At 38.7% G+C, this 21,676-nt stretch overlaps 1 protein-coding gene across 1 annotated transcript; it reads right to left on the reverse strand.

Annotated features, from left to right (window-relative positions):
• Positions 1-663: 663 nt before the first annotated feature.
• On the reverse strand, positions 664-20,121 carry LOC105381954 (T-related protein). Its single transcript, XM_038105720.2, has 8 exons — positions 19,877-20,121; positions 11,251-11,409; positions 5,743-5,863; positions 4,882-5,025; positions 3,290-3,566; positions 2,485-2,601; positions 1,741-2,065; positions 664-1,490 (listed from the first exon to the last, which is right to left on the reverse strand). The coding sequence occupies exons 2-8, from the start codon at positions 11,406-11,408 to the stop codon at positions 1,259-1,261; spliced, it is 1,374 nt and encodes a 457-aa protein (XP_037961648.2). The 5' UTR covers position 11,409; positions 19,877-20,121; the 3' UTR covers positions 664-1,258.
• Positions 20,122-21,676: the final 1,555 nt, after the last annotated feature.

Raw genomic sequence — 21,676 nt, forward strand, 5'->3', positions numbered from 1 at the left:
ACCATATTTTTTTCTGCTCTGTGTTACTATCTCGGAATATTAACTAAGTTTGTAACCATAGACAACCAAAACCAGGTTCATAACTACTTGTGAACAGATAGCATGGTTAAATAATACCTACCCTATCTTGAATAATAGAACTAGGTCTAGACTGGTGAAGCACGGGCACGTCGCCACGAAAGCTAATGAAGAGAGAGCGGTTGGTTACCATTCCTATACTCAATATGAAAATATTAATAGGTACCTACTTAATCACTAGTTGTTAATTCTAGTTTCAGACTATCACAGGTAATTCTGAGACTTTAGGTCAGGACCCGCCAAAGCAAAGGTCAATGTGATAGGTAGGTACAGGTACAGATACAGGTAGTACTCACCTTAGCGCATATTATCTACCATCCTCTTTTCGCTGGCCCACCTTGCATGGAGGTAACTTTATAGTTTTATAGTACATAGGTACTTACCTAAATTTTACTAATCACATCTAATAAACTGCTTAGTTTAGCTGGAGCAAAGGTTAGCTGGAAGAGAATGCTGATAGCATTAAGTTCGCCTATGTAGGTACATATTTTTATTTTTGTGCAATAAAGAATTTAATAATAATAATAATAGTTACTTACTAGGTACGATTAATTACGATAAGCCGTCAATAAAAAAACATATTGCTAAACAGAAAACACATTTATTATAAATTTTAATTTAGATTACATTAAACACTCGTAACTTTACAATTTGAGTTCTTATACTTATATGTAACTAGGTATAGTTTGTACAAATCTATAAAAAAATATCGTAGGCTACCTAAATGGAGATTCATTACTTTAACGAGTTACTTCAAGGCACATTAATAAATACCTACGACAAACTTGAAATATATTATTTTAGGTGCAGTATAGTCTACGTACTTATCCTAACTGCTCCTTTATTCATGAAAGAAACACTTGGCTTAAGTAAGGGTAAGGTAAGGGTTTAGCTAGGTAGATAGTGAGATACCTCTACCTCGGTATATATTTTAGTGTGAGAAAGATATTGAAGTTACTCATGTCTATAGATAAATTACTTTTATTACCTACCTACTACTACTAAGATTCTGTAACTTTACAACAGGCACATTTATTTACATCCACTTTACATCCTACCCACAGCAGCCTAGTAGGTGTAATCATAATTTAACTTAACTTCTTAAACAACTCATATGACAAAACCAAACAAAATATTCATACTTATAGGACAACAAAACCATCGCATTTGCTAAACTATATCACTCGGCTGGAGATCTAGGAGGTGCGGTGGCCTCTTCGCACGGTGACCTCCTTTCTTCCTCCGTGTTGTATTTGTACTCTCTGTCGTGTAATTGTTCTGAGGGCGGGGGCGACCGGTTGTCTATGGCCGCGCCTTCAAGAGTCGGTGGAGGGTAGGGCATGCCCTCGGCACTGCCGTAGACTTCGCCAGCGCCCACGTACTCAGATGCTTGGTAGCCGTAGCTGTTTATTCTGGAATGGGTAGGTTTAAAGGTTAATTTTACAGTTTCAGCAATCGTTTCACAGATCTAGAGCGACATTAACTATTTGGAAGGATTATATTCTGAGCATACTACTACTGAAATGTTACACAAGATGAGGTAGAGGCCCTTGATGACGATGATAAATAACAGCCAATATGTATAGTTAGCATATCTATATGTATAGCTAAGTAGTTAGTTGTACTAGTGATATATACGGTCATACAGTAGTAATAACTTACCCATTAGGCCAGTACGAGATATCCTCAATAGCATGATGAGCATACGGCGCGTACGCATGCTGATAATACGGCGAGTGATGTTGCGCAGGCGCTTCATACTGCAGCGGGTAGAGAGGCGCGGGGGCGGCGGCGGGCGCGGGGGTGGCGGCGGGCGGCGCGGGGGTGTACTCCAGAGGGGCAGGGTACGGGGGGGTGCGGTAGGGCGCGGGGGACGAGGTCGGCTGCGGGGAGCCCCCCTGCCAGTACCCGCTGCCGCCGGTCCAGCTGTAGCTGCTGGTGCCGTTGACGGGAGTGCTGGATGTCCGCTCTGAAGTGCTGTAGGTTGCTGGAAGAAGGGTGTTCTGTTATAGGCCAAACGGTTAAAACCTATAGATTTTAGGTACTGACTCGGGGGCATAGTAAAGTTAAGGCTGTAGACGGCTATGTTCTCTTAACTGCATAAAGAGGGGTCACAACACTGCTGTATATAAAGCGGTTTGAGTAATCTTAGCAAATAAACGATGCCTTCAAATTTAATTTTAGAATAACTTATCAGTATCTGTTCAGGTTTCTATTCAGGATGTTAAAAATAGTAGAGCTTTCTTGGTCACTGGACTTTTTTACCATGGAGGTTAGTTTTTTTTTCGATAACTTTTAAAGTCGTAAAGCAAATATTCTTAGAATTACGATATGAGCCACGCCGGTTTTAGTTACTATACCACTTTCACTACAGCCTGTAGGCCCTACTAGACTAATGATACTTACAAGGAGGCGACAGAGTCCTAGGGCGGGAGGGCGGCCGCGGCGGGTAGGGCGCCGCCCGCCGGCTCGCCGAGTTGCTGCCGCCGTACAGGGACTGAGATGCCACGAACCAACCGCCGACTGGAAAGTAAGTGATAGGATTTAGTAAACGTAGGTTAAACCTTACAATATTTGAAAAAAAAACTAATTAAGTACTAATTTATCAAACAAGGCGAGCTTATTACCGTTTTTTGGAATGGTCCATGGTGCGAGAACTAAATATGGCTAGTTTTTTATTTTCGGTTTTAAGCATAAAATTTTGGCAAAAAATTAAAAAAAACCTTAAATATCTTAGAAATGGTTAAGTATCGGATAATGCATTATTGGGTTCAATCGACTGGAAATGCCTTCCTCTATCACCTCCTGAAAGGATCAGGTCTACTTACCAATAACCCTGTATAAGTATTATAATTATAGAGTTTATCTGTTTTTAAAGAAATATTTGACGCGGCCGGTTCTCGCACCCGGGATCCTCACTACAACAGTTAGAGTTACTATAACCACTGCGCGGTTGTCTAGTAAGGTGGGGTGAGACAGTCACCGGGCGAAGACTATCAATGTGTAAAAATTAGTTATAAGCAGCTTCATGAAAAAAAATTAAAAATGATGATACAAAAAGTATAGGTTGCAGTATTTGGTAACAATTTAAAGGTGGTGATATAGCAAGGGCTACCACACTAGGCTAGGCCTGTGTCGTGGAATTCATTCTCTAGTTTATAAAGCTGCTAAAGTGGTAACCACCCTACACACACATCTGAAAGCCACTCACACTGCGGGTACTGATGCGGCGAGGAGCTCTGCTGCGGGTAGTGGGACCCGACAAAGTCCCTCTGGTAGTACCCCTCGGGCCGCTCCTTCGCGTCCAGAAACGCCTTCGCGAACGGGTTGTACTTGATCTTCAGTGACGTCACCTCTTCGTTCTGGTACGCGGTGACTGCGATGAACTGCGTCTCCGGGAACGGGTACGTCATGATGCGGCGCAGGTCCGTGCCTACTTTTACGAGGTGGACTCGCGGCTCGTATTTGTGTAAGGAGTTTAGCATTATCTGGTGAGGAAAGAAATAAAACATGTTATTATCTATAACTTGCACAAGTTTCTCGACGTTTTGTCACATACAACACGCGCTTGCGCTTCGGTATACTTGCACAAGCTTTCAGTTCCGGTATACCGTGCAAGATAACCGATACGTGTGTGGAAGATATTGAAGATGCATCAAGTTTTAGGTATATAGCAAAAGAATTATGAATACCTATAATCGGAGAATGAAACTATAAGATAGATTAAATTATGTAGAGACTTTAGAGTAGTTTGGTTGGCTATGCTATTATCGCATTCTAACACTATCTGCGAACACTCATGCAGAGTAAATCAGCGTCTACCGGCTGGCTACTCCATTATTTGCGCAGCTCTTTAATCCCTACCTCCTAAGCAGCCAAACAACAACAGTGTATTAACAAAAGAGCGTTTAACATTAAAATAATGTGCGCAAACATAGCGTAAACACAATAATTATTACAAATGATAGCGTACAGTGACCGCTAAACAGTCAGTAAAGATACAGATTTCACACTAAGATGACAACATATGGATCTGGATACAGCGGAGCATTCAACTCGTTTCGACCCCCAGTGAGAAATTGTTCTTATCGTATTCCAAACTAATGTAATCTCTATTGTAGGGTCAGAAAGAGCTGTTTATGATTCAGTTGGATGTAAATCCACGGGACAAAGCTGTTCTGATCAGTAGCACATTTGTTTGTTTTCTCGTTCATTTGCACCGCATGTATGTATCCTACCGTGAGAAAGAGGCTGCTCCGAATTAGCGGGGAATCGAAACTGTATCGGAGTATCTACCACCTACGTACGAGGTGCTCTCCAATGAAAGTCGCTGTTTGTTTAACTGTACCGAGATCGATATGAATATGTGATTGTTGTTTTAATTAGATCGGTGCGCGCTGGAAAGGTGATAGTTCCGTGAAAAGCAGCTTTTTGATGTTTGAACTGAAGCGTAATGTTTAATAAGAACGGCCATTATTCAGTTTACAGAAGCTTGGATGTGTACCTACACGAAATGACTATATAGCATGAAGCCTAATTTACTTTTAGTGAACTACTTAGTTAATAAACAACATCATGTGAATTTCCTATGAAAATTAATTTATTTCATTCTTTGTTTTACCAATCTAGGATATAAGTGTACAAAAGGTGGACTTAATGCGTAAAACATTTTCTACCAGCCAAACTACATGTGGTACAGAAAATGTAAGTAGAAAAAAGAAAGGTGTACAAAAAAAAAAAGATTTAGGTACCTACGGTACGACAGTTAAATAAAGATAAATTCCAGATTCATTTTAATCTCACCTGTCCATTCCCGTTGGTTTTGTTGGTGAGCTTGACCTTGGCGAAGGAGATGGGCTCCTTCATCCAGTGCGCGCCGAAGTTGGGGCTCTCGGGGTGGATGTAGATGGCGTTCGACGGAGGCACCTCCGCTTTGCCTCCTGGCACCTACAAATTGATAAATTACATTATACCTAGTTTACTATCACAAAAAACTTTAACAACAGTGTTAACAAGAGTTTAAAACAAAATTTCACAGATTTTGTAGGCGTTTGACAGCGCTAAACTTCTGTTAAATATTGTCAAAGTTTTTGTGGTAAGGCCCTAATTATTTTCTACAAATTTACATGGGGTAGATATTAGATACTCCGGCAAAGAAATCGGCTAGATCTACCTGAGAGATATGTTATCTGATGAAATACGTGCAAGCGCCGGCCGACGGCTTTTCATCTGTTAGTGAAAATCCCGACGGCGAGCGCCCCGTCGCGGCGGCGGGCGGCGCGGTGATCGAGTAAGTAATCTTAGATTTTCTTTATATTTGTGTGCTTTCCATATTATTATACATGAGAAGAAAATGAAATTTTTAACTTTTTAGTGATAATTCAAGTCAGTTTAATTTTATTTTTATTATTTATCTACCTTACTTACTAAGCATTTTTCAAAGTGCAATCATTTAAAAGTTTTGAGTACTTATACATAGTTTATTTGTGATAAAATTTAGTTTTTTTTTTTATTTAGTTACTCATTTAAATATTTCCCTTATAAATAGTTAAGTACCTACATAAGATTTCCTGGACCAAGCGCAACCGGGCCGCTCAGCCCCGCCCAAGCACATAATTTAACCCCTACATCTCTAGCCCTGACATGAACTCTGACTATCCTTACCCACTCCCCGTTGACGTACTTCCAGCGGTGCGAGTCCACCTGCACGAACTCCAGCAGCACGGTGTACATGGCGGTGGGGTCCAGCCCGCCCGCCGACACCTTCACCACCGGGAACATGCGTCTGCAACAAATAAGGTGAATTAACTAACTGAAGCGTCCGTAGTTGAGCGAGCTTCAGTGATCGTAACTGATCACTGAGGCTAAGCAACACATGGAACGGTCAGCCATTGGATGGGTGACCAATTTCAGGTGATTCATTTCTGGACGCTTCCGTGCTTTGGACGGCACGTTAAGCTGTGGGTCCCGGTTGCTGCTTCGGCAGCAGTCGTTAAACGTAGTCAGAGGCCTTCGGGCAGCTTGAAAACATCAAACAGTCGGGTTGCCCACTTACCCTCTTAACACAAGCTTGCTTCTTTTGGAGTCCACTAACCCGCACTAGGCCAGCGTGAAAGTGTAAAAAACATACACAAACTATGTGGTTTATAATATCAGTACGATTAGAGGTAAGATGGTGGCAAATCGATATGCAGCAAAATCTAGGAGATTTTGCGAGTCGAGTTTGACGAAGAAATTAAAGGATTTGCTCTAAGGCTTAATTTAGTTACACAAAAACAAACGGCAAATGAGGGCCAGTTATACAGGGTGTTTCAGTCGGTCGGTGACGCATCAGTCTCTCATTAGCCGCGTGTCGATAATGAGCCGGCTCGGGCGCTAATGGCCGCACCAGCCGCCTGGTTAGCACCCGCGAATGTCCATGCCACGGTATTTGGAGCACTTCGGAAATGCACTCTAGTGATGGGATAGTGTGGTTTGTTGGTGGAAATTGGTAAACATAATAATATATTAATCATGTGAATTTTATTGAAGCGATGTTGGTCAGTGGTTGGAGATACCATACGAGCTGACCCAAGAACAGCGTCAAGAATATTTTTTTTAGATACTAACCTATAATATCCACGAGCACATTATAATTATAACTACACTCACGGGCAATGAAAAGGTTCCACTGAGAAAAGCACCAAATTACTCCTATAAAACCGAAATGGGGTTAGCTTAATGACGCCTTCTGCAACATTAGTACCTACATTTGACAGAGCATAAGGATATTAACAACTAAAAACAGTAGGTATTATTTTCTTCAAATTTTATATTAAATGTTTGAAAAAATTGCCCGTGAGTGTATATGGAACTTTTCCATTACTCATGGGTGAATTAGGTATTGTATTTGAAATGGTTTTGGTCACAGAACCAACGTCTTAGGTTGCAAATACACTTGAGAGCAATGAAAAAAATTCACTTACATAATGCCGACACCAAATATCCCCAATAAAAAAAAAATATTCTTACATTTTAATTTATATTTTCGTTTTTAGTTGGTAATATTCTGATGTGCTGTTAAACATACTTCAATATTTCTTTTCCGTTTAGGAGTAATTTGGTGCTATTGTCGCTGGAACTTTTTAGTTGTTCGTGAGTTTTTTTTTATATTATTTATTTTATTAGAGAGTTGCCCAACTGCTCAATAGGCGTAAAGAAAATTGAATTCAGTAGGGTTAAAGTTATAAGCTTTTTAAGTCGTTCTCTTCAGGCTAAAAGCTATCGCCCAGGAACAACATTCTGTATTTTTATGTAGAGAGCTATAGTACCTATGTAGGTACACCATTGTAGACAACCATAACCGTGTCATCGATCTTACTGGCACTTAAGAATATGTAATTAATATTAACATTCCGCATACATGATTACCCGTTTTACTGATCACTATTCATAGCCTAACTACAGCACAATAAATGCAACTCAAAACCATCAAAACACATATATAATTATCCTCGGATTGTTAAGCATATTCGTCGTTAAACTTTACATTGTAAAGGGAACTTATAGTGCTTACAATGTCGCAGAATAACTATGAATACCTTGGATTTTATACAACTTGAGACAGAGTGATGATGAGTAGGTATTGTGTATAATTAAGCTAGAGGTTTTTTTCGTACACGACGTGTTTAGAAAACCAAGGATGTGTACACGCGGTTGCGTCACCCGTGAGTGAATCTGTTGACGCTTTGATTTGTTATTCAAATATCAAGGCGTGTCGGTTAGGAAATTCGGTATTCATGTACCTTCTCTACAGTAGATGTGCACATCACTGTGATTGTTGAATGTCCAATTGCTACATTTAAATGTTGTCGAATGAATCAAGTAACGGTGGGCTTTTCAGCTTAAAATCACTGATCAGCAGATTCCTATTTACCACTAAATCGCCCTTAAGTTATCTCTATGGCTGGTTGAGCCTGTAAGGGTGTAAGATAACACAATCATACAGTCTTTGGAAGAGATCAATCATTTAATTTTAAAGTAATAATATGTTTTAAATTATTTTATGCGCTGTTTTTTATAAAAAATGGTTCCGCTTTTAAAATATTATTTAGTCCATTAGGTATTTCTTTCTTTTCTTGATGAGAATCAAATGAGCCTTCTCCAGTGACATATCGAACTTAGGTTCAGCGCACCCCGCACTGACTGGCAAATTATTTTAACACAATGACAAAGCCTAGTCGTCAGTGCACTCAAAAAAGTATATCAGCCACTAGGTTAGGCCCGTTCCAATGAATTTTCCTATTGGATTTCCGTCTCAGCAGATATTCTACGCACAAAATCAATGACATATGACAGGCATTGAAATAAAAATCGATTGAAGATTATCGACGTAAACCCATCAAAAGTTTTGTAGAAAAACTCTACAATTACTAGCACCTACAGGAATAAGTAGAGTGGAAAACCTTCCACTTAAATGTATTTTACTGAAATTTTCAAAATTTTAATGCAAGCGGAAAATTGTTAAATGAACTTAAAAGAATCCCTAAAATATTAAGATCAAGTTATCTGAAATGATATTTTTTTTACTTGGTGTCAGCAGTAAATGCTTATTATGTATATTGAAGCTGTTTGGTAATTATTGCACTTTCTAGATAACTTTGCCCACCGCATGGTATTCAAACCACCATTTATTCGAGACTCACATTATGTGTATGTTATATGTAGTTTTTTAATGAAATAACACTTGCTCGCTAACGATTATTGGACCTTTGAACTTGCATTCACGATTCTATCTTTGATTTTCGTATATATCTGCGACATTGCTTCGATAAAACTTCTCGTGATTAATTTGTTTCATTATAATTCAATGCAGTTCAGGGAGATTAAACTTTCATGCAATGATAATCATGGATTTTCATAAATAATATGACTCCTGAAAGGGCAAGATTTTGACATCATTATACAGGGTGATTGGTAAGTCGATGTATTCCTTTAAATGGGTTATATACGAAGGCATTTCCAGTCGATTGAACCCCATAATGCATTATCCGAAAGTCAACAATTTCTGAGTTATTAAAGTTTTAAGTTTTTTGGGTTTTTGCCAAAATTTATGTTTAAAAGCAAAATTTTTAAAACAACATCAATTTTTTAAATACTTTTTTGATTGTTTTGGATTAGTGACACCTTAGCCAACTAATTATAATCATTAAATGCGCAATATTTAACTTAATTTAGACACAGTGCTTCAAAATAGGTGAAACATTAATAAAATGTTACGAAAGGTAAAATCAAAAATGCTGAATTAAAAAAGAATTTTAGCTGAAAAAAATTCAGGCACTACAGTTTAAAAACATAGTCAATTTATAAGCCTTAAAATGATATATGCTAATCTAAAATCGATTAAGGTATGACCAAGATATAGCCAAAACAACCACATAAGCGGACAAATCTCAGTATGGAAACGAACAAGATTTGTTCCAATTTTAAGGTAAAAACTCCTAAAACTAGACTTAGTAGAGCTGAACCTACTGAAAAGTACTTTCGGCTAACCGTGTTATCGGACAAGCATTATTTCGGTGAAGCAACCTTATCGTCGATCTGTGATTATGAGGAACCGTCATCATCATCATCGTCGACCCATCACGTCCCCACTGCTGGGGCACGGTTCTCCTTCCAATGAAGGAAGCTTTTAGGCCTAGTCCACCACGCTCGCCTAGTGCGGGTTGGTGGACCCCAATACAAGCAAGCTTGTGCTGAGAGAGTTGTCGGGTAAGTGGGCAACACGACTATCAGATGTTTTCAAGCCGCTTGAAGGCCTCTGACTAGGCTTAACGACTGCTGCCGGACCCACGGCCTAACGTGCCGTCCGAAGCACGGAAGCGTCTATAAAAGAACCACTTGAAATCGGTCACCCATCCAATGGCTGACCATGTCAGTTGTTCCTTAACCTCGGTGATCAGTTACGATCACTGAAGCAAGCTCGACTACGGACGCTTTTGAGGAACCGTGCTATCGGAGAACAATAATTAGTAAACGGTTCAGAGCTCTACAAAGTCCAGTTATAAGAGCTTTTACCTTAAAATTGGAACAAATCTTGTTCGTTTCCCTACTGAGATTTGTCCGCCTATGTGGTTGTTTTGGCTATATCTTGGTCATACCTTAATCGATTTTAGATTGGCATATGTCATTTTAAAACTTATAAATTGGCTATTTTTTTAAGCTGTAGTGCCTGAATTTTTTTCAGATAAAATTGTTTTTTAATTAACCATTTTTGTTTTCACCTTTCGTAACATTTTCTTAATGTTTCACCTATTTTGAAGCACTGTGTCTAAATTAAGTTAAATTTTGCGCATTTAATGATTATAATTAGTTTGCTAAGGTGTCACTAATCCAAAACAATCAAAACAGTATTAAAAAAATGGTTATTATTTTTAAAAATTGTTTTAAAACATAAATTTTGGCAAAAACCTAAAAAAAACTTAAATAACTCAGAAATGGTTGACTTTCGGATAATGCATTTTGGGGTTTAATTGACTGGAAATGCCTTCATCTATAACCCATTTAAAGGAATACAACGACTTTCCAATCACCCTGTATACCTCTAATATTACCCTACCCTGCTCCATCGTTTTTATTCTTGTTTTTTTCTTTTTCAGGAGACCACTGGTGGCAGGTACCTACTGTTTCTGTGATACCTATACTTATATGTAGATGAGGAAAGTACCTCGACAACGGATATTTTATACTATTTCATGTGATCGTGCCTAACCATTTGACACGGCTTGCGTTCGGCATCCCACATTTACAATAAAATTACTTGCAACGACAAAATATGCTCTTCCAATCACCTCTGAATCGGCTCTACAATGAAATCAAACTTTAGATGGCTACATGCCCGCATTACATCATGTTCTTTAGGAAGGTAGAAAAATCCTAAAAAGCACATAGCGCAATCAAGGTAGCTAAACAGTTGATAATTGAGGATTAGGATAGGACAATCACGTGCGTGCTCGTGAGAGTCGTGAGTGTATTTTATATCAGCGGCCGCTACACGGATTTGTTATCGACGTCGATAAACTCGTTTAATGCGCACTCCACCAATCTCAGTGCCATATTTATAGCGAATCCCTATAGTGACGTTTATCTCCATCGATAACGAACCCCTGCAACAGCAGCAGTACATCAACTGACCTGCCATTCTTAGTGACGATCATCTCATTGGTGAGCGTCTGGAAGCGCACCCACAGGTCGCGGTCGTCTAGCGCCACGGACACCTCGCGCTCGCGGCCGCCGCGCCCGCCGCCGCCCACGCTCGGCTCCACCGCGCTCAGGATGTGCGATGCTGCCATGCTGGAAGTGTAGAGTAGGGTTAGAGAAAATGGTCTTTGTATAACTTGCATCAAATTGGCTATACCGAAAGGGAACGCTTTTTTCGCGAATTTCCAAAACTCCTTCAACAAAAGTTGCTCAGTCAACCCCTTTTGGTTTATACCCTAGTATACCCTTTTTGAAACATCCTGTACCTATAGCTTTGTTTATTTAACTTACTATAATATCTAGATTAACTTGTGTACTTTTTGTAAATATTAATTTAATATTTAGTTACTATTTATGACATCTTATAGATGTAATTTTTTGTTTAAAACCTTTCCTTTAGTGTATAATAAAGTGTTTATAAATAAATAAATAAAGAGGTTTCAGGCAGTGTTTATACGCGTATAAGCTTGTATTTTAAAGCTCATGTAGGCGCATCTTTTCTTACTCCACCGGTTTGAGTAAATAAGCCACGATTAAAATTCGTAGCATCGCTTTTCGATTATCAACGACTTTCTCGATTGCAGAACCACTAGAAAGATGTACCTCCGAATGCATAAAGCATTTTATCACTTTAAAGAGCGTTTATAAATGACGTTGTGATATACAAATTTCGACTTTCTTAGTCATTTGTAAACCTTTTCTAAACTTAAAATACGGTAAATATAAAGTATGTACAAATGTAATATGGTACTTACATAAACATAAAAAATATTATACAACTTTTATTTTTTAATATTGTTACTTTTCTGCACTTTACTAGAAAAACCTATCTGATTTATATTTGGTATTTTTAAAATGTTATACATGTACTTAGATGTAGAAATTTCTAGGATCAAGCGCGTGTTAGCAAATAGAAGTGTAACGTTATTAATGTACACTGGGACATGAGCAAACTCACGAGCTCCTTGTGTTTATCAAAACCATTATCACAGTTCTGAAACAGGTTCAATGTCCGGTCTAGGTATCATTTCGAATCTACTTATTAGGTAGTAAACGTTTACAAAATTAGCTGCTGCTAGCTGTTCCTGCGAACTTCACCACACCTCAAAAAGTTTTCCCGTGAGCATTCCGCAATAAAAAGTGGCCTATGTGTTAATCCAGGGTGTCAGCTAACTCCATACCAATTTCATTAAAATCCGTTTAGCCGTTTTGACGTGAAGAAAAAGAAACATACACCCACACACACAAAGTCTCGCCTTTATAATATTAGTAAGATAAATCTACCTACCTACCTAATATTTTTCCGTGAAATATTCCATGTATTTGTGATTCAGTTATCAACCGGTCCGCACTTCATTAACGCCCGCTAAGCTGCTCTAAGTGCAGATATCAACCTTCTTTATGAACCGCGTAAATCTTTAATCAATCTAGACATCTAACACTTCATTTACATACACTATCCAATTTACTTATAGGACTTTATATAAATTTATAAACGTCGGAAACAATCTGTTGTCCGTGGATGGAGGTTTATGTACGCTCCCTAATGAATTTCCCAGAGAGGCAAGAGTCATAGGGCGGTGACCTACGTATGAACTAAGTATGCATGTTTTATGTTATTATACCAACGTGCAATATGAGAGATCTTCTTATAATATACCGCAGGAATAGCAACAATTTAGTGAATGCTGTTTTTATTTGCTGTAAACGAACTATAGTGTAATTTGTTTTACGGTCATCTGTTGACGAGTGCTGTGAGTCTGTCCGCTATTGAGGCGGCGGCCACGAACAACGGCGACTCCGCATAAAGCCAGCGCCGGCCGCGGCTCTAGCGCACTCGTCCAAGCGTCATTATTCATCATTTTACGACTTACGAGGTATAAAATATTAAAACTTGAGTCGTATAGATGAATTGCGAACATTTCCTTTTTAATGTCCAAGTTAAATACGATGTGTGAGTACCGGCCGGTGCCGTCAGCACGCTGGATACAAAATAATCAGAGTGTTGGCGGAGCTGAGCTGAAGATTTATCGCCATTTAATTACAAGGCAATAACGTTCTTTATCGACCGCGTGGCTCCGGCATCACGGCAAGAACACTCGATCAGTCAACAGGAATGCGGCTTTGCAGAGCCGGCTTTTACTGATACCTATAAACTTAGAGAGATAACAACGAGTGCCTCTGAGGACCAGCGCGGGACCGCCGGTGATTGGATGTTTATGGCGCAAGCTTCGATAAATGTAAGCATTATGTCAGCCGGGGAGCGCAATTGTCCCGCTTGAGGTGCTAATCAACTAACGCGGGACCGAACAAACCGAAATTGAAACCATTGAAACAATACGCCCCGTGTTTTCGTTTCCAATTTAAAAGTTTGCGCAGTGTGTGCGTAATGACGGCAAGAAGGCTATGCAAATGCCCACAGCCGAAAACTCAGGTATTTTTAATGGTCTTGCGTCATCGGCGCTTCAAACTTGAATTTTCATTATCACATTGTATGTCTACAGCAGCAGCCTTGATAGCTACTCCAAACAATGGCACGGAATACCTAGATTGGTACACAACCGAAGCAATTCATCGTTTCACTGTATGTGTAACCACCTGCCAAATGTTAGGAATATGTATGCCCAATGCCCATCTTTCATTTTGATGCCAATTTAGGTTAGTAAGAATTATCTATTTAACATTTGTTTTTAAGTGGTGAAAAACATTACCAACTACCTATACGTTTGTTATTAGATAATTTTTCAATTATAAAAATTCACTATGAACCAACAAAATGTGTTTGCTAGCAAAAAAAATTATTAAGTTTTTCAATTCAGTAAATGTACCTGTTATGCATGAACTTAGTTAAGTCTTGCTGAATGACAAATGAGTAAATCACAACATCATACCTAAGTTCTTCTTCTCCAGTTGTGAAACCGGCCGTAAGTCTCTTTCCACTACTTTACTGCAGGTGGGCGGTACTCATAACATGTTCAGGATTTTAAGTAACCAAGTTATTGTTTGTTTGGCCAGGCTTCGTTAATTATTTATTTTAAAATACAAATAAGGGGGTATGTTATGGTTATGCATGCATTATGCTTTTAGTGTTTCAGACGCAATTGAAGATTCTTTATGCAAATATAAAATTATTTATATAACTTTTCAATAAGGTTATAAAATCTAATTTGAATACCTATTGAACTATTTCTAGAGTTCATAATTACATACAAGCATCTTTTTCATGTATTTTTTTGGGTTAGAATTATAATAATATCATTTTTAATAATTAAATATAAAGGTTTATTAATACATCCTTACTACTTATTATTAAAGTACAAATTAATTAACAGAATCATCATGAAATTTCGGCCAAAGGAAATTTCACTTTTTTATTTATGTTCAATGCTTGTATTTTGGAAGTACATATTTACAAGTTAACACCCTCGCCCCATTAGACCAGCCGGTGCATCACCTGCATCATATTCAATGTAAATATAATTCCTTCAAATTCGGAAGCTGATAACCGCAATCAACTTTTTTTTCGGGCAACATTTCAATTAAATTTTATTCTGTCCTTGTCATAAAGTCTGACCAGTAAAGCCCATTGAGGAACTCCGAATTGATATTAATTCAAATAACTCAGGTTAAAAAGTCAGGGTTTTATGTGTGCTGTAAATGTTTATTGTGGGCTTTGTGAGACGCGGACGCGCCGAGCGCCCGCCGCCGCCGCCGCCGCCGCCGCCGCCCGCGCAGCCTTTGTGCTCGCATCACTAGATCGTATACGTGATGAAAGCGGAAAAGACTTCTGGTGACAGATTTAACTTATAGCGCCTTATACATTGAGCAATATTTTATTTATTAAAGCGTGTCTTAGATATTAAACTCTATTGAACTTCTATGGCTCTGCTTGACTATTTTGATTAATTCGCAAAGGCCCTATTTAGCCAAGACGAAATATTTCTAGCAAACATTACTAATAATTTTGTAGAAATTATGCATAATTAGGTATAAAGAGTACATAAGTAATTTATGTTTTTAATACTATCACGCCAATTTACGCTTATGGGCATAGATAGGAAACTTTTGTCAACGTTCAGGATCTTTCCCGTGACCCACTGCCTTGCGACGCATAAATGCCAGCAAATTTTACTGTTTTATCTTTCCTCCGCCTTTTCAAACCCTATACTAGCTCTGGTGATAGTCATCGACACGTTAAAAAGACGAATACCGAACAAAAGCGAATAGATTCCTACATCATAGACACCTCAGTCCGGCAGGATCAGAGAACATCCTGATTCCTCCTTCTCTTGCGACAAGCGGACAGTATGGGCCTTTTATTACTTAATTGTTATTACATTAAGGCTCCGATGGTATCGTAAAGTTATTGATACCGGTGGCAGTCTGCGATTGTTCGGGCCGACTGTAAGGTTTTGTTGCGACAATAAAATGTGGACGTGCGCTCTCAACTGAATGTAGGGAATCTATTAGGTTTATTTTAAATTTAGTTTAAGATGGGATAAGTGTGTATAAGAATAATTTTGTATTAGATAAAGTGATTCGGGAACGTTTGACTTATATAACGAATAACTATAGGTGAGCATTTAGGTGTATAGGTTAAAATCCTTTAAAGATAATAGGTATTTATTATTATACGTCCTGCGCTAGTCAGTGGCTAAATCTAATCTGACTGGTAATATTCACAAAATTTATATGGTTAATAACTTTAATTAATATGTTATTAGTTAATGTTATTTGATTACATTTTTACCCTACATTACTTACCTAAATACAGAGATAACGATAAATGAAATATGAAATTCGCCGGGGATAAGCGGACCGCATTTTCATATAAAATGCAATCCAGCCCGGTAAACGACAACCAGCAACCAATAAGCGCGATCCTTATTATCTTATTAAGGGTTGATTCGTAGTCCGTAGCGTCTCGCTACGAAATTTGCTACGCCGCACCGCTGACTTGTCGTACAAAAGAATTCAACGTGCGCGCAAAACTTTCTTTCGTTTAATATTATTCAGCAATAGTTTTACTGGCATGTTTATATTTAATACAGTATTAGCTGTTACTATTAATTTTATTTCCATAATTCCATAAAACTTAATGCTAAAAGAGAGTACCAACAACGTAGATCCAAGTTATTAATGAAGTCGCGTGCATGTTCTAATAATTTTTAATTTGCAATTTTTATTTGGTGGTCTTTGTGATTGTCTTTTCGATTCTGGTAACATAAAGACTAAAGAAGATCTTTCTTAAAATTTTAAAGCCCTACGGATCAGAAATTTCGCTACAGAAACTGTGAGGCAGTTAGGTTAGTGAAGAAAGTGTGTAGATGTATTAGTTTTACGATGCCCATATAGGCTCTGACTAGGTTGGGGTCGGATGACTGTGTGTGAGATATCCCCACATTTTATTATTTTATAATTATATTAAACATAAAAAGGTCATCATTGAAATAAATCAATTCGACACTTAATTATGATAATTGCCATTGTTCACAGTATTTTAGAGAAATACCGCTACAGGCAAAAACGTATAACATAGTAATTTTATAAGCTGATTTATATTATATTGTAGGTCAATTTTCTAGCCTCGATTATCTGTAGGCCATCCAGGATTCCAAGAAGGAGTTGTGATGGTAAGCAGTGTGTGATTGGTCAGTAACAAGGATCAGCTTTCCCTTGCCCGCGATTGGTCTAAGGTGCTTGTTACAACCAATGACGGGCAAGGATGTGGTGACAAAGCTGCTTCGTTATAAAAGAACTGGTAGGTATAGTTAGTACCTACCTATGAAATACTGAAATACTGAAATACTCATTTATTCATAAATCATTAATTTATAAGTCAAAGGAAAAATATATGGTACTTATATGAGTACGTATTACAAAAAATGTCACAGTAAAAAAAGCATCATTCACATTATATTTCAATGTCAAATTAATAAATTCATACTATCAATGTCAAATAAATTAAATTAATACAGTATTATTGATAGATGTCAAGTTAATTACAATTAATACAATTTATCGCCATAATAATAATAAATATAATAAATCAATATATGTACAATATTTGTACGAAAATATATCAAATCAAGGAATGGCTTTCACAGTCTGAAAGTATTCGTTAGTTGTATAGCATGCCATACCAACCAGTAGCTTTTTTAACTTAGAAATGAATATGGACTCACTAGGCACACTTTTTATTTCGTCAGGGAGAGAGTTGTACACCTTGGGAACAAGAGTAAGGAGACACTTGTCAGCTTTGGTGAACCTCCTAGCAGGTATACAAAGTTGATCGCGACGCCGGGTGTTAATATTGTGCGTGTCTTTTTTTTTGCTAAATTGTGGCAGATTACGCCACGCGTACTTAGCGATTTCTAATATGTACAGCGAGGGAAGTGTTAAGATGTTGTATTTCTTGAAAAGCTCCTTCGCTGAAAAGTCCCAGGGTACACCGGCAATTATTCTTATGGCACGTTTCTGCATCCTTAGTGCGCTTTCGCAGTCTGCTGCGTCTCCCCACAAGTCTAGTCCGTAAATAAGTATGGAGTGAAAGTAACCGTAGTAGGCTTTTTTTAAATTATCAGTTGTTAGAGATGGGGCCAACCTAGACAGAGCAAAGCACGCAGATGAGAGCCTAGTGCAGGTGATGTCGATGTGCGGCGCCCACGTGAGGCCGGCGTCGATGGTGAAGCCCAGGTAGCGGACCTGGTCCACCTGCGGCACCGCCACCCCGTCACAAACTACGTTCAGCTCGTGTCCCCTAGTTTTTCGTAGTTGGAAGTGCATAACCTTTGTTTTTTCAACATTCAGTAGCATTCCGTTGGCGGAAAACCAATGAGCTAGACAGCCAGTGACACGCCTGAGTTTAGATTTTAGCTGGTCGAAGTCATCGGCAGCTACTATTACACATGTGTCATCTGCGAACAGAACGTATTCAGCTTCATCAGACGCAGTGGATATATCATTCATTAGAATGAGAAAGAGACTATTGCCCATTATTGACCCTTGAGGGACAGAACAATTACCAACATGCTCGAGTTCCGATTTAGCACCACGAACGCATGTGCATTGATGACGCTGTGACAGGAAACTACATATAGTTTTATGGAAATCACCCTCGACACCGTACTTACTCAACTTTTTCAGTATGAGAGAGTGATTGACAAGATCGAAGGCGCGCGACAGGTCGCAGAACATGGCCGCGACCTGTCGCCCGTCCTCGAGCCGGCCCATCACCCGCGCCAAGACGTCGCGAGCGGCGTCTACTGTAGACTTGTTAGCTTGGTATGCGTATTGCCGAGTGTTTAACAGTTTATTTTTGGTAAAGTGTTCATTGAGTCTATTGCTAATTATGCGTTCGAATGCCTTAGAAAATATTGGAATTTGAGCTATAGGTCTATAGCTCTTTTCTACATCCATCTCCCCTTTGCCCTTGTACACCGGCTGGACTTTAATCTGTTTGAGAGACTGTGGATAAACACCAGACTCAACGCACTTGTTAAACAACATACATAACAACGAGATTAGTATTGGTGGTACATAATCATATACGTGCGTTGGCATGTCATTTATATCCGTCGAGTTCTTACGTTTAATATTTTTGATCACAGTTATTAACTCTGATAATGTTATTGGCACAAACTGAAACGTTGGTTTTGGCCTGCCATCTAAATATTTATCGAGGAACTGCATAGCGACAACAAGGTCGGGTCGCGAGCGAGGGTCGTTGTTGGCCTCCACATAGAAGCGATTGAGGGCGGCGGCGGCGGCGCCCGCGCGCTGCTCCTGGCTGCTGCCGGCAGACTTGCTCACCAGCAGGTCGAGGGCCCCTCCGCGCCGCGCCTCGCTTCGACCGGTTTCAGCCTCGATCACTCTCCACACAGTACGACGCATGTCAGATTTAGGGTTACTGATCTGTTTGTTAATGTATTCGCGACGTGAGTTACGTAATTCCAGAGAATATTCTATCTCGAGCTGCAATAAGCTACTGGTTGATAGGCAATTGTCAAGTTTATTATTATGATTGGCTACGGAGTATTTCAGCTTACGCACTTCACAACGCAACTCTTGAACTTTTGGATTAGCCCAGGAGAAAAGGTTTTTTTATGTACTACTACTTCTATGGTTGCCTAATGTAAAATGTGACGTAGGTATGTAGTGTATGTTTCCACATAAACCTACGTATTAATGTACAAGCTGGATGCGATTTTTTCTTATTTCAAAATTAATTCGTGGGTGTCTATTATTTGGCTGGAAAAAGCATCAAAACTGCTTGAACAGAGCCTCTCCGAGTTACATATCCACATCCGGCGTATCCTCAGCAGCCTCTGTAGTCAGCTACTGACAGCGTATCTGACTGGAAAATCCTCTTACCTCGGTAACAAACCCAATCAAAGATCAAAGTTCTTGTAGAGTTGTTTGACACCGCCATGCAATAAAGAAGTACGCCTAACATGCTCCAGAGTTATTAGTAGGTAGGCACTTTAAAGCCAGTCAATTAGGTAAATAATTTACATAATTCATAGGTGAAATAAAAAAACCTCTATATAATCAAATTTACCTTTCCACTGCCACGGTATTTTCCTTTATTCCTTCCACTTGCAAAAACACATTTAACACTTCCAGCGCAAAACGTTTCTATTACAAAACTTCTAGAGTTTTTTTCCACTTCACTGATAATTTTCCACAAATCACCTTATTTTTTATATATTTTAATTTGAAAGCAACGACTGAATCTATTAACCAACTCGATAAAATAATTAGTTTCCGAAAATTTACGTCAGCGTCTCATCTGTATGAAGATGTGCGTCAAACTCCTCGGGAATACTTTGTGAAGCCATATGTACACCATAAAATATACTGTTCCACTACAAAAATTAGCAAAAGTCCACCTTAACAACAGCAAGTTACATGTGGAAATCCCATGGCAGACATTTAGATTTGTACCTCATAGTGCAAGGAAATGTGCACCTTTTGAAACGGGCGATAGAGTATAAAGTTGAAATTCGGGGATGCCGCCAGGTAAGTGGTGTCAAGCCCCGCCCCTAAAGTATTGACATCAAAATGATTGGTGGTGATTCCGAGCCGACCCTGCGCCTGCGCATCATTCGAAGGCGGATACCTCAGCTTCGATCTATAGATGTTTTGAAATAGTGATTGTGTATGTGTACTTATGTTGAAAATTATTAGTCAGACTTGATATAAAGTTAGCACGGATGGAAGTACCGCAATGTTTTAGGTTTTCGTGAAATCCGTAAGCCAAAGTATTTACATAAAATATTTTGAATAAATCATAATGTTTTTAAGTAAATTTTGGTGGAGTAGCAATAGAACCTATAAGTGAAAAAAAATATTATTTTAAAAATGTTTCTGATTTGAATACGGATGGATAATATTCTCATATCAATAATTATGATGATACAATAAATAGTTTCAGCTGAAAACCAATGCCAAGTTCCTACTATGCTAAAAACATAGATTTTTTTTTTTACTATTATATATAAGGTAGCAACCTATTATGACAAACAGATTAGTGCAGATACCATTCAATATTACCTTAGGTACCTTCTTGTAAAAAAATACTGTTGATTAGACAAACATAATTATTATATCTCTTACATAGGTACACAAGAGAGAACTTACCTATAATTTAGATGTTACACTAGGTATAACGCCATCAGGTATACGAATACATTTTCGGACCCTGTGTTTTTTTCCCTTCAATCTTCTATTTCGTCTTGGCAATGAGACCTATGACCATCTGGCTGATCGTCTTCCAAAAAGGAAGAGACAAATGCCTGTGCCTATTGATAAATATTGAAAATTTGATTTATGCTCTCTCTTTCTCGATCTCTTAGGTATATTGATAGAGCTATGTCTCTATCTACATTAACATAGATGGTACACATTACTTTAATAGTTAGAAGTTTGAATTTAGGGCATGCATCAGCAACTTTCACAGCAGCACGAGGCGACCACACCGCGCCACCACTTCTAAGGAATCGCCTTCTAGCCAGCCAGCATTCCGATGCACTCGGCCCCAGATACGCTCCAACGGCCAACAAGTGCTAATTGAAAAAGGAAACTTCAAACATGGAACGAGCTCAACGCTCCCCGGCTATGTTTCATTTTTAAACAACTTCGTGACCGTTACACCCGATCGTTCCAGCCAGCTCTTCGATTTACAAAGTAGCGAGCGGTTCAATGTTTCTTGTTCTACTTTTAAAAACTTACTGCAAATAATGGAGCGTATTGATACAGTACACGCTTTACAAAGAACACACAAGTTTCGTCTTTCCACGTAGGCCTTAGGTCATTGACTGTTTCATGGTACTTTTATGTCTCTACCTCCAATATTATG

The sequence above is a fragment of the Plutella xylostella genome, chromosome 22 (assembly GCF_932276165.1).
Source record: "Plutella xylostella chromosome 22, ilPluXylo3.1, whole genome shotgun sequence".
In the NCBI taxonomy this organism is placed as follows: domain Eukaryota; kingdom Metazoa; phylum Arthropoda; class Insecta; order Lepidoptera; family Plutellidae; genus Plutella; species Plutella xylostella.